Raw genomic sequence first — 13743 nt, 5'->3', positions numbered from 1 at the left:
CCCGCACAGGCTGGGGCGGGTAAGCTGCGGGCACTGGGGGGCGGGGACATAGGGGCGGGTCAACAAGGTCGGGCGATTGTGTCGGGAGGCGAACAGGACGTTGCGGCGGCGGGCGGAGCCGGGGGCTAGTGATGTAAGGAGCGGGGTGATCCCACTGGGAGAATCAGGACTGCGTGGTGAGACCCCAGGGGTGTGGGGCGGGGGATCCCAGTCCCCGCCCCGTTTTCTCCGCCCCTCCCCCTGCCTCCTTCACGCCCCTCCCCCTCCTCCTCTCTGGTTGGAAAGTTTCTAGAATCTCTTCCCAGCGGCCTTTGCGGTTCCAACATGGCGGAGCTGACGGTGGAGGTTCGCGGCTCCAACGGGGCTTTCTACAAGGTACAGACCCTTTCGCCGCCTTGTCGGGTCTTCTGGGGGCTGGGGCAGGTTTGAGGGAGGGTTGGTGGTCCTGGAGAGTGAGGTTTGGGGTCGAAAAGGGCGGCTAGGCCAAAGCCCGAGGCCGCTAGGTTCATCGCTTCTCCCCCCTCCACCCGCGGTTTAACGGTCTCGGGGGCCCGGGCTCCGTTATGTTTTGAAACAACACGTCGGATGTCTTTTGCGTATTCCTATTTATGAATTTTCTTCTTGGATGCTCGTGTGGCCCTTGGCGGGCCGGTGAGGAGAAGCCGAATGGCGGCACGGAGCTCCCGGGGAGCAGGCCCGAGCTCCGGGAGGTTGGGGGCAGTCGTGAAAGGAGGTGGTGGGATTGTGTGGTCACAGCCGCTCCCCCGCCCCTCGGACTGGGCCGAGCGGGAGCGCCTCGGCCCGCTGCTCCGACCCCTCCCCACCCCTTGGGGGGGGGGCGCCTCGCGGAATCTTAGGAATTCACCTTTGTACTAGGGTTTCGGGCTAATAAACTTAAGTGTCTGAAGGGGGAGCGGGTGCCGGATTGAGGGTTAGGATCGAAGAGAAAACTAGAAAATCTTGAAATGTGGCGGGTAGAAATATTTTTTGCGGCCTGGGAAATTGGGCGGCGCCTTAGCTCCTTTATTACGGAAGAAAAGGCTAGAGTTCTAGGCTTTAAGATTTAAAATGTGAAATGGATTAAGGAGACACAGGTGGGGAGGTGACTAGTTTCTTTATAAGTTACCCAGTGTTTTGGGAGGGTGTTGAACCCTCCCCCTGAGGTTTTTTGTTTCCATCGGGTGGAAGGAGGTGCATTACTGTGGGATCGGGTCTGGAAAACGGAAGAGGAATTTGAGAGTAGAGGAATTTAGTAGGGGCTTCCATTGTAGGGGTGACATAGATGAAAATTAAATCCTTACAGTTTAGTTTTGTCATTATAACGGTCCTTTCTCCCGATTCTCCCTTTCTCCCAAAGTATGCCACGAGGTTACAAGATCAATACAAAATCTCCCCAGCTGTTGTCTGTCAGTCAATCTCTCTAAGCCAGCATCTCAAATGTTTGAGAGTCCTGGCTATTTTTATGAAGGGCCTTCTCCTAATACAGGAGTAGTATTGTGAGTACGCAGAATGTATTCTCACTGGGTTTCGTTTCAGCGTGCCTTTTATCCCGCACAGAATTTTTTTTTACTAGGTGGTCGTAATTCCTATTTTCAGGAATTCCTAATTCCTTTCCTAGTTTACTAATTAGCTATGTGGAATTGGTTTAGCTATCACGTGGTAATAGCATGGTGGGGAATCACAGTTGGCTCTGAAGGTTCTCCGTAAGTATTTACAAGTTTAAATCGTAGGTGGTTAGCATGAAGTAAAAACAGGGACTGCTTGGTGGAAAGGAGTCCTTTAATCCTTTAATGTGTGACTGGTTACATTATCAGTCTAGGTTTACAAACTAGGTGTCAGAGGAAAGACTTGAGTAAAATTTGAGTAGATACTTAGTTAACTTCTGTTCTTTATTTGTTTAAGATTTTCTTTGATGTGGACCATTTTTTAAAAGTCTTTATTGAATTTGTTACAACTCTTGCTTCTGTTTTATATTTTGTTTTTTTTGGCTAAGAGGTATGTGGGATCTTAGTTCCCCTACCAGGGATCCAGCCCACACCCCCTGCATGGAAGGCGAAGTCTTAACCACTGCACTTCCACGGAAGTCCCCTTCTGTTCTTAAACCTAATGGCTGCCTTCTCTGAACGACTGCAGATACAGTTGTGGCACAGTGCACAAAGAATGGGCTTATTCTTTTCCTGTCAAGGGTAGATAAGGTTCATCATGTTTGTATCATTTTTATTATTTGGCTATTCAGTTCTTGTGTAATGGAGGTATGCATTTTTTTCCTGGCATATCGAAATACAGAAAAGATTATTTTGCCTTAACAAATTATTTTCAGCATGTTGATGGTAGATACAGCACCATTTCTTTTTATCCAAGTATATTTTATTTATGTTGTTCACCTGCTATACATTTACTTTTTTTTAAATTTATAAGGTTGAATAATAAGATCGTCAGTTTGAATGTTTTAGTAAAGATTGTTTACCGTCTTAACTTTGGTTTCCCAAAGTTTTTTTGTTGTTTTATTTTGCTTTTGTCAGTTCACGAATCAAATGTCCCCATTTTGGAACGCCAAAGTATTTGTTGTTGATACCTGTCCATACTCTACAAAATCTGCTTGATTCTTAGACTTTGATTCCATTACCCATTTTTGCCTAACAAAGTAAAGTAAGGTGGTTTTTTGGCAGAGGTTGGGAAGGACCCTAGTCACGTTGTCTCTACTGAGATAGCACTTGAACGTTTGGAATTTTATGTCCTGCCATAATCCATTTGTACATGCACTTTGTGGAAACTACGGTCTTCGAACTCTGGAAGAGTTGAGCATGATGAAGTGGAAGGAGCCCTGCATTTGAAGTTAAACACATGGGAATTCTAGGTCTGTACATACTTCAGCTTACCGAACATTGTCTAGCAATGCACCCTTGACCAAATATCCCTGGGCTATAGTCTTTTGTATAAAATGAGGCTTTTGAAGTAGTTCAGTAGTCTACAGTATTTTTTTTTTTTTTTTTGCTGTACGCGGGCCTCTCACTGTTGTGGCCTCTCCCGTTGCGGAGCACAGGCTCCGGACGCGCAGGCTCAGCGGCCATGGCTCACGGGCCCAGCCACTCCTCGGCATGTGGGATCTTCCCGTACTGGGGCACGAACCCGCATCCCCTGCATCGGCAGTGGACTCTCAACCACTGCGCCACCAGGGAAGCCCTATGGTATTTTTTATCCCATGAAACTGTCCGTTTGAAAAAAATATTGGCTCACCGCAGAAGCAGTTTTATTAATTTAATTACATGAATTTTTTGAGATTAATTTGCATATGGTAAAGTGCATCTTTTTTGACATACAGTTATGTGAGCTTTGATAAATGCTAACAGTTGTGTAACCACTACCGCTAGCATGGAGGGATAGAATAGTTCCACCATCCCCTTAATTTCTATCCTGCCCCTTTGCAGTCATCCTCTTTCCACACCCCCAGAACCTGGGGTGGTTTCTGTCCCCATAGTTTTGCCTTTTCCAGAATGTCCTAAACATAGAATCATACAGAATACTGTGTAGAGTTTTCAGTTTGGCTTTTGTTTAGCGTGGAAGTAATTTTATTTTAAGTAATTTTTTTTAATTTAAAAAATAATAGATGGTCAGTGAGGGATTTTAGAAACTATCAGAAAAAAACAGGAGTTGCCTTGAGATAACAGCAGGTAACATTTTGGTGTATTTTTTTCTTTCAGTGGTGGTTTTCAATATACAGGTGATTGTGATTTTCCTCCTCATTTTCTCCCCTTTTCTCTGCCCTGCTTCCCCCAACACACTTGGCTGTAAATGCGAATTGCCATTGAAGAATTTCAAAGTCATGGGATTAGTAGCCGGTATCATCATGCTTGAGGCAGTACGCTGTAGACATTGATTAAAGATTTTTAGTGGAACTGAAACTTAATTGCACAAAATAATTGGAACCAGTGAAGAAGATTCAACCCCAAAATAGGATAGTTTCTTTTTTCCCCCAAAATATTTACTCAAATGATTGCATACTAAATACTTTGTTCTGCATCCTGCGCTTTTTACTTAACAGGGGATCTATGGTAGTTAAAGACATAAAAACTTGATATACTCTTGTTTGAAGCCAGATAACTCTATAGGGGTTGGGAAGAATGGGAAATATGGTAATTAAGCACTTGATGGGGGGTGTAATTTTATATAAAAATTCGCTTTTATAGCCTTTTTTATCTGGAGTGCGGCATCATCGGGTTTATACTACTGGTCATTTAAGATCCTTTTTCCTTTTTGTTTCCTTTTTAAAGCTTTCAGATGGAATTTACATTCTCTGATAGTGTATTTACAGAGTTGTGTAACCATTACCACAATCTTATTTTAGAACATTTTCGTTAACCCCAAAAAAGCCTTGTGCCCATTTGGGGTCATTAAAGTGCTTTTTAACTGATGTATATGATTTTAAGCTTTGTAATAGCATTGCAGCTTGCATAGCCGTGAGCAGAATATAATTTTAAATAGAAGTTGAAAGTAAGTCACTCAGTTTCTGGCTCTTGGAGAGGAAAGTTTCCATGGTGTTCCAAGGAAATGTGTGATCTCTAAGATGGCTGAATGAATTTTCAGGCCTTCTCTGTAGAAGGTAGAATTACTTTTAGATCTCCGTGATTTCTGGTTTTGACTGGGTAATTGATCAACCACAGAACATTTTAAAGTGCTATAATATTTGCAAAATTTCCTTTTTGCTTTAGTTTAATATTTAAATGAAATTTGAGAGTAATTAAATCATGCAGTAGGTTTATTACGGCTAATGATGATGGTCTGTAGAGTTACAGTAAAGGAGTTGTGTTTTGAAAATGTACTGACTTCAAGTTAGTGTAGAATATTGTTGATTTCTTTGTGGAGATTAGCAATTGAGGAAAAGATGGTTGCTCTCTTACTGGGGACACTATTAAGTTAAGAACATACAGTTCCAGATGTTATGAAGCTATTGTTAGTTGTACATGTTTTAAAATGCAGTTTTTTAAATATGTAAAAGAACTAGGATTTAACTAAGTGAAAAGGCCACTTAATTTTTAAAAATAAAAGTTAAATACCTTTCCTGTGAAGTTTTGTTTTTGTATTACAAGAACAATGTGTAATTAATGAAAAATCTGAAAACACAAAAGCAAAGAAAGAAAACTGTAATCTCGGGACTCCCCTGGTGGCGCAGTGGTTAAGAATCCACCTGTCAATGCAGGGGACACGAGTTTGAGCCCTGGTCCAGGAAGATCCCACATGCCGCGCCACAACTACTGAGCCTGCGCTACTGAGCCCACGTGCCACAACTACTGAAGCCCACGCCTGTGCTCCGCAACAAGAGAAGCCACTGCAATGAGAAGCCTGCGCACCGCAACTAGAGAAAGCCCGCGTGCAGCAACAAAGACCCAACACAACCAAAAATAAATAAATTTATTTAAAAAAACAAACCGTAATCTTACCTATCTAGAGAATTTGTTGTCAAGGCCTTGGCTTTTCTTACAGAAAACATACTTTTTTCCATATTTTTCTTTCTATGCACCTTTGTATTTTTTGTATCATCAGATATTTGTGTGTATTCTGTGAGTAAAATAATGGTTTACTATTATCTGTTTACTATTACTATTATCTGTTGTTTACTGTGTATTCTTTGAGGCTTGTACATGTATTTCCTGATTTTGTTCTCTCGGACTGCATGAGGTATGTGTTTTTATCCTCATTTTACATATTAGGAAACTGACAATAATGATTAAATAACGTCCCAATTACACTGTAGCTGAAATGAGATTTAACGCCAGGGCTTCTCACTTCCAGTTGCCTAGTTCAGCATAGCATGAGAGGTTTGCCAAAGGAAGTCTCACGGCAGTAAGCTTATGTTTTAGCTAGGAAGAGAAGGCAGACACTTGACTGGATAATAACAACTCAAGAACTGAATTCTCTACCACAGTGTTAAGGATGTAGCAAACTTGCTTTTTTGTAGTTGAAGAGCAGTATTGCATTCTGTGATTGACCCCTAATTCTCATACTAGCTAGTTTGTGAGGGCTTAGGTTTTTCATCCGCAGTATGAGGCACTTGGATTTCTTTTGACAATTTATCAAGCGGTGGAATCTGCTAGGTTGTTAGTTCACTAAGGTCCTGTCTAGCTCTAAAAACAATAACAGCTATTATCTATTGAGCACTCAGACTATCAGACTGTGTAGGTACTTTACATGGATTTATCTTACTTAGTCCTCTCAGTCACAGTGAAAGAGATAATGTTACCCCAGCTGAGGAAACTGAGGCTAAGCGAATCTATCCATAAAATTAATAGGCTTATTCAAGATTCATAATGATGTTTTGGACTTCCAGAGAGCCTGATCTCTAACCATTATGTGACTTTTTTTCCAAGTATGAATATATGGCTTATCAAATTATTAATTATAAATTATTCTGATGAATACAGTGGGAGTCAAGAGGACTGAATTGGGAGGATTCCTGGAGAAATGATTTGAGCTTTGCTTCATATTACAGAAATCTGCCGTTTCCGATGGTAGCCACTCGTAATGGGGCTGAAATATATTAGCCTGAATTGAGATGTGCTTTAATTGTAGAAGTTATACTAGATTTCAGAGACTTAGTATGAAAAAAGGAATATAAGACTGCAGTCTTAAAATTTTGATTACATGTTGAAATAATATTTTGGATATATAGGGTTCAAATTATTAAAATTAACTTCACCTGTTTCTTTTTACTTATTTTAATATACTTAGAAATTTTAAAACTAGATATATGACTCAAATTATAATTTGTGCTGGATAGTTGTGATTTATACCATCCTTAATTGTTAGCTTTATAGTGTTTGTTATGTGTAAGGTATTTTGGGAAATGTTTGAAATGCTTTTTTATATATGTATATGTATGAAACGTCCTGTTCAAATTTTAAGGTGTGGCACAGTAGTTATCAAAAGGCTTGAGAAAATTCTTTGGCAGATGTTTAGCTAATAATAGTAAATTCTATTGTGATGCTGGTGTAAAATTTTCTAGGACCAAATAAAGAATAGCTTGAGCAAAACAAAATTAAGCAATGCAAAGCATTACTTTTGTTAATCTGTACGTCTAATATCTATTTACACGTAAAACAATCTCTTCAATTTATTTTTCCTTACATTAAAGAGGCTGGTAGCCATGGCAAAATTGAACCAAAGTTAAATCTAAGTTAAATGTTAGTTGTTATAACTTGTCTTCCGTACTCTAGCCTCAGCATTTTTTGCTTAGCTTTTTTGAGAACATGAGTAGAGGTCTCCCCAGTAATAACTATGAAATTTATAGTTGTTGTTGGCAAAGCAACATGGCATTTCCCAGTATTTCTTCAGAATCAGGAATCTCATTTTTCGGCTTCCTATCTCCGTGCCTTTCTTATTCTGGCTAATTAATAATAGTAAAACTTCTTGGGACTTCCTTGGTGGTCCAGTGATTAAGACTCTGCGCTCCCAGTGCAGGGGGCAGGGGTTCAGTCTGTGGTCCGGGAACTAAGATCCTGATGCTGCACAGCGTGGCCAAAAAAAAAAAAAGTAGAACTTTTCTTGTTTCATAGCTTTTTGCTTTAATAGTTTTCCAGGTTATTTTCAAGTCTTACGTTTTCCAGTGACTTGATATGTGTGGTTAGTTCATTAGTAGACCTTCAGTACATATTTGTTGAATGAACAAATGGATCAGTCATTCTTGGTTTCTGGACACTCTTTTGACTTGTTAATATTTGTATAAATGCATATATCCAAAACTAAATTATTTCTGATTTTGATTCAAACTGAACTTAAATTTTTTTTTTGAGGGGTTATACATTGATCCTGGTCAAGCTCAGATATGTACCAGAACTTTATGCATATATAGAATTATAGAGAACTTCAACTCAACTCTTGGCAACAGAAAAGTCATTATAGTTTTGTGTGGCCATTTGAAACCTCTGAGTCTTTCTATTTCAGGAACTGTTGGATATTATAAACTTGTGAAATTAATAAGCCAAGAACATTACTAGTATGTAAACATTAGTAGATATTTATGTATTCTTATGAAATCCTCACATTTTCATTGTCATTTTTTATTCAGAACAGTTAAATGTTCAGTACTAAGGGATGCTGAAGGCTTGTTTTGAGTAACTTTTTTCCTTAAAAGAACATATTCCATAATGATGCAATAATTTCTGTAATACATAATGTAATTAGTAAATTTGTGGATTTTATTTGTAGAACATGTGTCTTGATTTGAAATAATTTCCAGACATAGATGTAGGTCCTTTTAAAAAAAGTGTGTATTGTTTGAAGTTAAGAAAATTTTTGATTGCAGCAGTCTTGAATGTGCTCGTTACTGGAATCAAATAACAACCCAGATCTTTTAGGTGTTGTATGTAAACATCAAACAAACGAGTTTATTACTTAGAATGTGGATTTGAGATCACTAGAGATGGAAAAATTAAAAATATGTGGGGAGTGGTAATGTGTATATATATGTGCTGTATGGAAATAGTGCTGATTGACAGAGTATTAAAGATAATCTCAACTCTTTAAAAATATTTATACATGCATATGCAAGTGTATAATTTTGTACATATGTATAAGCATATACAGACTTGCTTTATTGTAAATTTTTTTCTTTTTCCCTTGGTTTCCCTTCTCCACATGATCTCTCATTCACAATCCATTTAGGTAGCCTGTTCATAGCCGAGTATACATCGTGCCAGATTTTTCTTCATACTCATAGAATGTACATAGATACACATTCAGATACAAACGTAGGTGTTTTTCAATACTGCTCTGTAAAAATAAGATAATCTACATCTTGGCCATTTTCTGTTGGAGTGTAATTTATTTTTTAATGGTTACATATTTCACCATAAGAATTACTGTGAAATCCAGCCATTCCCCAGTTAATAGACACTTTGTTTTCAGTTTTTTCCTGCTCCATGTGTTTCCATTGGATAGGTTTCAAAGAGCGAGATAGCCTGGTGGAAGGGAACTTTTACCTGTTAACTCTAATAAATGTTAACAGGTTACATTCCGAAAGGCTTAACATTTTGTATTTTCTCAATTGATGAATGTCAGCTTTTTTTTTTCTTACATCCTTGCCAGAAATAGGCATTATAATCTTTGATTTTTGTGAATCTCTTGGATGTAAAGATTGCAACTTTGATTTGCAAATCCCCACATGTGAATTTTAGTGTTTGTTGGCCGTTAGGATTTGCTTTTCCATAAATCACTTGTTTTTCCCCATTTTCCTTCTGGGATGTCCTTTTTTGCTTTTTGAGATTTCTTAGGACTCATTATATGAATACCCCCTCCCCATCTATAATTTGTTAACTCTCTGGTATCCCTGGCCGTAGAGGAGTTCTGTTTTTTACACACTGAAGTATTTTTTCCCTGTTAAGGGTTCAGGGTTTCCAGCCTGGTTAAGACAGCCTGTGTCCAGATTATACATACAGTTCCTTAGGTTTTCTTAAAGTGTCTTATTTGTTTATTTCATATGAACTACATCAGGTCTTATTTTGAATATCATAGGCAGTTTTACTAGCACCATGTATTAAATAATAATTCTCTGGTTTTTTTTTTGTTTTAATGCGGTACGCGGGCCTCTCACTGCTGTGGCCTCTCCCGTTGCGGAGCACAGGCTCCGGATGCGTAGGCTCAGCGGCCATGGCGCGGCCATGGCTCACGGGCCCAGCCGCTCCGCGGCATGCGGGATCCTCCCGGACCGGGGCACGAACCCGCGTCCCCTGCATCGGCAGGCGGACCCCCAACCACTGCGCCACCAGGGAAGCCCAATTCTCTGTTTTAAAGGGGTTTTTTTGTTTCGTTTTTGTTTGCACATGGGGAAATTAGGTACTGTACTCATCAGCCAGATTTTCCTCACTTCTAGGATTGGGATGGGAGGAAGTCTACCATCTAGGAGATCTGTGTCCCATTCAGGATTGATAGAACCTTCTGAGAATTGCTCCAAAAAGTCTCTGGGGTGCCCTGGGAAGACCATAAAGAGTTCCTAAAAGAGGATATTATGACTTGCTTTTGGGCAAGTAAAGACAGTTAAAAGAGTCTTATTTTCCTTACCTTACTGCTCTGGGCCCTCTCTTCTTTTACCTACTGCATAGTAAGTAGTGGCTCTGAGACCAGTCTTAACCGTAAAACCAGTATATTGTATTGCTCAGTAAGTGTTTTTTTCCCTTTCCCTAATAAGGAGTTCTTTCTGTATCTGTTAACTGTATATACAGTCCAGAAACATAAAGTGTTTATTAAATTCTTTAAATTACTTGACATAAAAGTTCCAGGAAGATGAACCGTAGTATTTTTGGGGGGAGAAGGAATAGCTTTAAGTACTCTTGGCACACCTTTGAGTGCCTAGGAATTACCTTAGTTTAAGAAGCTTCAACTCCTTCAGTTTGCAGACTGAGACTCATGTGTAAAATTGCTTAGGTCTGGGAGTCCCTAAGTCAGTTTTCTCAACCTTACAGTTTCTCATCTGAATTACAAAGCAGAGGAACACCATTTTCTCAATTCTTCCAAGGATTGTGCATGGCTAGTACTATTCTAGATACATGGGAGAGAAGTACATTACACACAATGAATGACTTAGTGATTGGGCTGTATTCTCGTAGAACCCTGATTAAGAAATAGTTTGCTGTATTCACTTTTCTCTTTTTTTTTAATCCTGTAAAATGGATCATACATGTGTAGAGTGCAAAAGCAGGACAGCAGATGATTCTGACTGTTGACATGTTGATTGATTTTAGGTATAAAAGTAAGCCATGGGTGGAGATGTATATATAATTGGAAGTTGGGTTTTAGAGTCCAGGGAACAGGTTATTTTTCCATATGTAGCTTTGGGAATCAGTGGAAGAGCCATACAATTTCATTGTATTTAAAATGGCATCAGTTGTAAGAGGCACTAAAAAAGAAGAAATGTTGCCAATTGATCTATGAGTGGTAGTTTTATCTTTTAAAATTCTTTTCTATATCACCTGAAAGATTATCTTTAAACATTTGCATACATAAGGAAAATAGAAGCAAAATAAATTGGCTAAAATATTTTCAGGTTCAGATGATTGTGTTTCTTCTCACAATATCTTCTTCAGTGCCATGGAGAGCATTGATGTTGCAAGCATACTTTAAAAGGGCTCTCCTCTATTATCTCCAGGATTTTCTTCCAAGAATTTTCACCCACTCTGCAAGTTTTGATGCTGGTGCTTTCTTGATTTTATCAGAAGGTGTCAACAGAACAACCTTCTGGTAAGAAACCTAAATCCTTCCTAAAATGGTACTTCATCGGTTTGCTGAATGAACTATTGAGGGGTTGCAATCAAGTGCCAGAGAAAATTGCAAGCAAACCAAGTTTGAGCATGCTTAACAGTGACATTTATATCCTGGCAGCCATTCAGCTATTGGCTATTCTAAGATGCCATCAATTATAGGAAGCATCCTGATTGCAGGGATGCAAAATTGTTAGAATTGATGGGCTGGGAAAGTAGACTGGGGCCAGAGAATGAATCACTAAACAAACTGATAATTGATCAAAGAATAACAAGTCATTGTCCATTTTGTCAGTTCTTGAAGAACAAAAACCTGAGGCGAATTTTGCATAAATTATGCTATTAACTTTTCTTTTCTCATGGGTTATAGTTTTGTGATTACATTTATCCACAGCAGCAAATTTTAACTGTGGAGTTTGGGAAAATGGAAAGTTTACCCAGTCAGAGGAAAGGCCCTACAGGATCTAACTGATTCCAGTGCCTCTTAATGTTCTGAGAATTTATTTTAAACAGTTTATTTTTATTTTTTTTTAAATTTTATTTTATTGAAGTAGTGTTGATTTACACTGCATTTCTGCTGTACAGCAAACTGATTTGGTTATGCGTATATATATTTTTCATATTCTTTTCCATTATGGTTTATCACCATAATGGTGATATATTGGATATAGTTCCCTGTGCTATACAGTAGGACCTTGTTGTTTATCCATTCTGTATAAAATAGTTTGCTAATGTCAAACTCCCAATCCATCCCTCCCCCACCCCCCTCCCCCTTGGCAACCACAAGTCTGTTCTCTGTGTCAATCAGTTTATTTTTAGAAATACAGCATTTTATCACAAATTTGCTTCAAGAATTGAGCCATCAACTGTAATGTCTTAATACATGGGAAAAGGCAACTAAAATATAGTTATTTGACTGTTGTGCCAAATAAATATAAAATTTTTAAATGTCATACCAGTGATCCTGAGAAAGACTTTAAAGAGAAGAACTGGAGTAGATCTTAAATTATATAAGAATACTTGATCAGGTTTGAAGGAGGCAGTAATGTGACTGTGAGAACTTTTTGCTTGCTTAGGAGAATAAATGTGAACTAGAGGTTTGATTTCTGATGAATCCTTGCTTTTACCACTTGAGATAAGAGTCATTGAAAACATAGCCTCCATTTAGGAAGCTTATTCTGTGTCTTGCTGGTCTTTTTTGCTCAGTCTATTGGCAATCAGTAAACTCTTCTAACAAGAATTTTGAGGTTTAAGAGTTACAGCTTTAGGGTGTAAGTGTTGGGTTTTTGGGTATGGGCTTCCACTTTAAACCTCATTTTGAGGATTCAGGCTGTCTGACTTCTGGTAGTAGTTTGCTGAGTATTAAGGGTTTTTTTAATATATAAATTTATTTGTTTATTTTTTGCTGCGTTAGGTCTTCATTGCTGCGCACGGGCTTTCTCTAGTTGCGGCGTGCAGGGGCTACTCTTCGTTGAGGTGTGTAGGCCTCTCATTGCGGTGGCTTCTCTTGTTGCGCAGCACAGGCTCTAGGCACGTGGACTTAAGTAGCTGTGGCGTGCGGGCTCAATAGTTGCGGCTCACAGGCTTAGTTGCTCCGCGGCATGTGGGATCTTCCCGGACCAGGGCTTGAACCCGCGTCCCCCGCATTGGCAGGCGGATTCTTAACCACTGCGCCACCAGGGAAGTCCCAGTATTAAGTTTTTTTAAGTTTCTACTTCCCCCTTTGTAAGATAGGTGAATTTAGTGTTGTAATGAATTGTAATAATGGGAGGTCATTAGTGGATTTTTGAAAAATCTGAAGTAGCAGATAAATTTGAAATGATACTTTCCAAAGAAATTTTTTTAGACTAGGATGATACGTTCCTAATGAGTTTAGTAGGAATGTTCTCAAAGGGATTCATGGATCTCTGTAGATTGCTAAGCCATCACTTAAGCAAAGCCTCTGATAAATCGATTAGTATATTAAACAAGGTAGCTGCCTTTCCAGTTGTAAATTAGATTTTGATATTTTGTTCTGGGACTTTGCCTTAAATAGGCTTTTTAGGAATGGTGCCTTATTTCTTCATAATAGTGTTGCTGCCAGACGTAACCTTTTAGAGTTTAAAACTGTGAATTAGCAAAAGCATTTTGTCATTTAATTGATAATGATTTAATTGAAAAGAGTTCCAGACAGAAGTTAAGGTTTTATTTATTTTATTTATTTTTTTAAAACGTACATTCATTTATTTTTTGGCTGTGTCGGGTCTTCGTTGTGGTCCCTGGGCTTCTCTCTAGCTGTGGTGCTCAGTAGTTGCCTAGTGCAGGCTTAGTGGCCCCGAGGCATGTGGGATTTTAGTTCCCAGACCAGGGATTGAACCATCGTCCCCTGCATTGCAAGACCGATTCTTAACCACTGGACTACCAGGAAACTCCCAGAAGATGAGGTTTTAAATTCAGCATTTACAGCCTCCTAGGGAGTAAAACTTTGGGGCTATATAGATGTATATAGTTTCAG

General features: G+C 39.0%; 1 protein-coding gene across 2 annotated transcripts in view; it reads left to right on the top strand.

The window, feature by feature from the left end:
• Positions 1-324: 324 nt before the first annotated feature.
• The window catches only part of FXR1 (FMR1 autosomal homolog 1), a gene marked incomplete at its 5' end in the record, with an annotated part of 56701 nt that continues 43282 nt past the window's right edge, over positions 325-13743 (top strand). For both annotated transcript variants that reach the window (XM_079705368.1, XM_079705367.1), the window contains one exon: positions 325-375. In XM_079705368.1, coding sequence (XP_079561494.1) covers positions 325-375 — 51 coding nt within the window. The remainder of the gene's footprint in view (positions 376-13743) is intronic.

This window comes from Hyperoodon ampullatus, assembly GCF_949752795.1.
Source record: "Hyperoodon ampullatus genome assembly, chromosome: 5".
Lineage (NCBI taxonomy): Eukaryota > Metazoa > Chordata > Mammalia > Artiodactyla > Ziphiidae > Hyperoodon > Hyperoodon ampullatus.
This window is presented reverse-complemented; position numbering and strand designations above follow the sequence as displayed.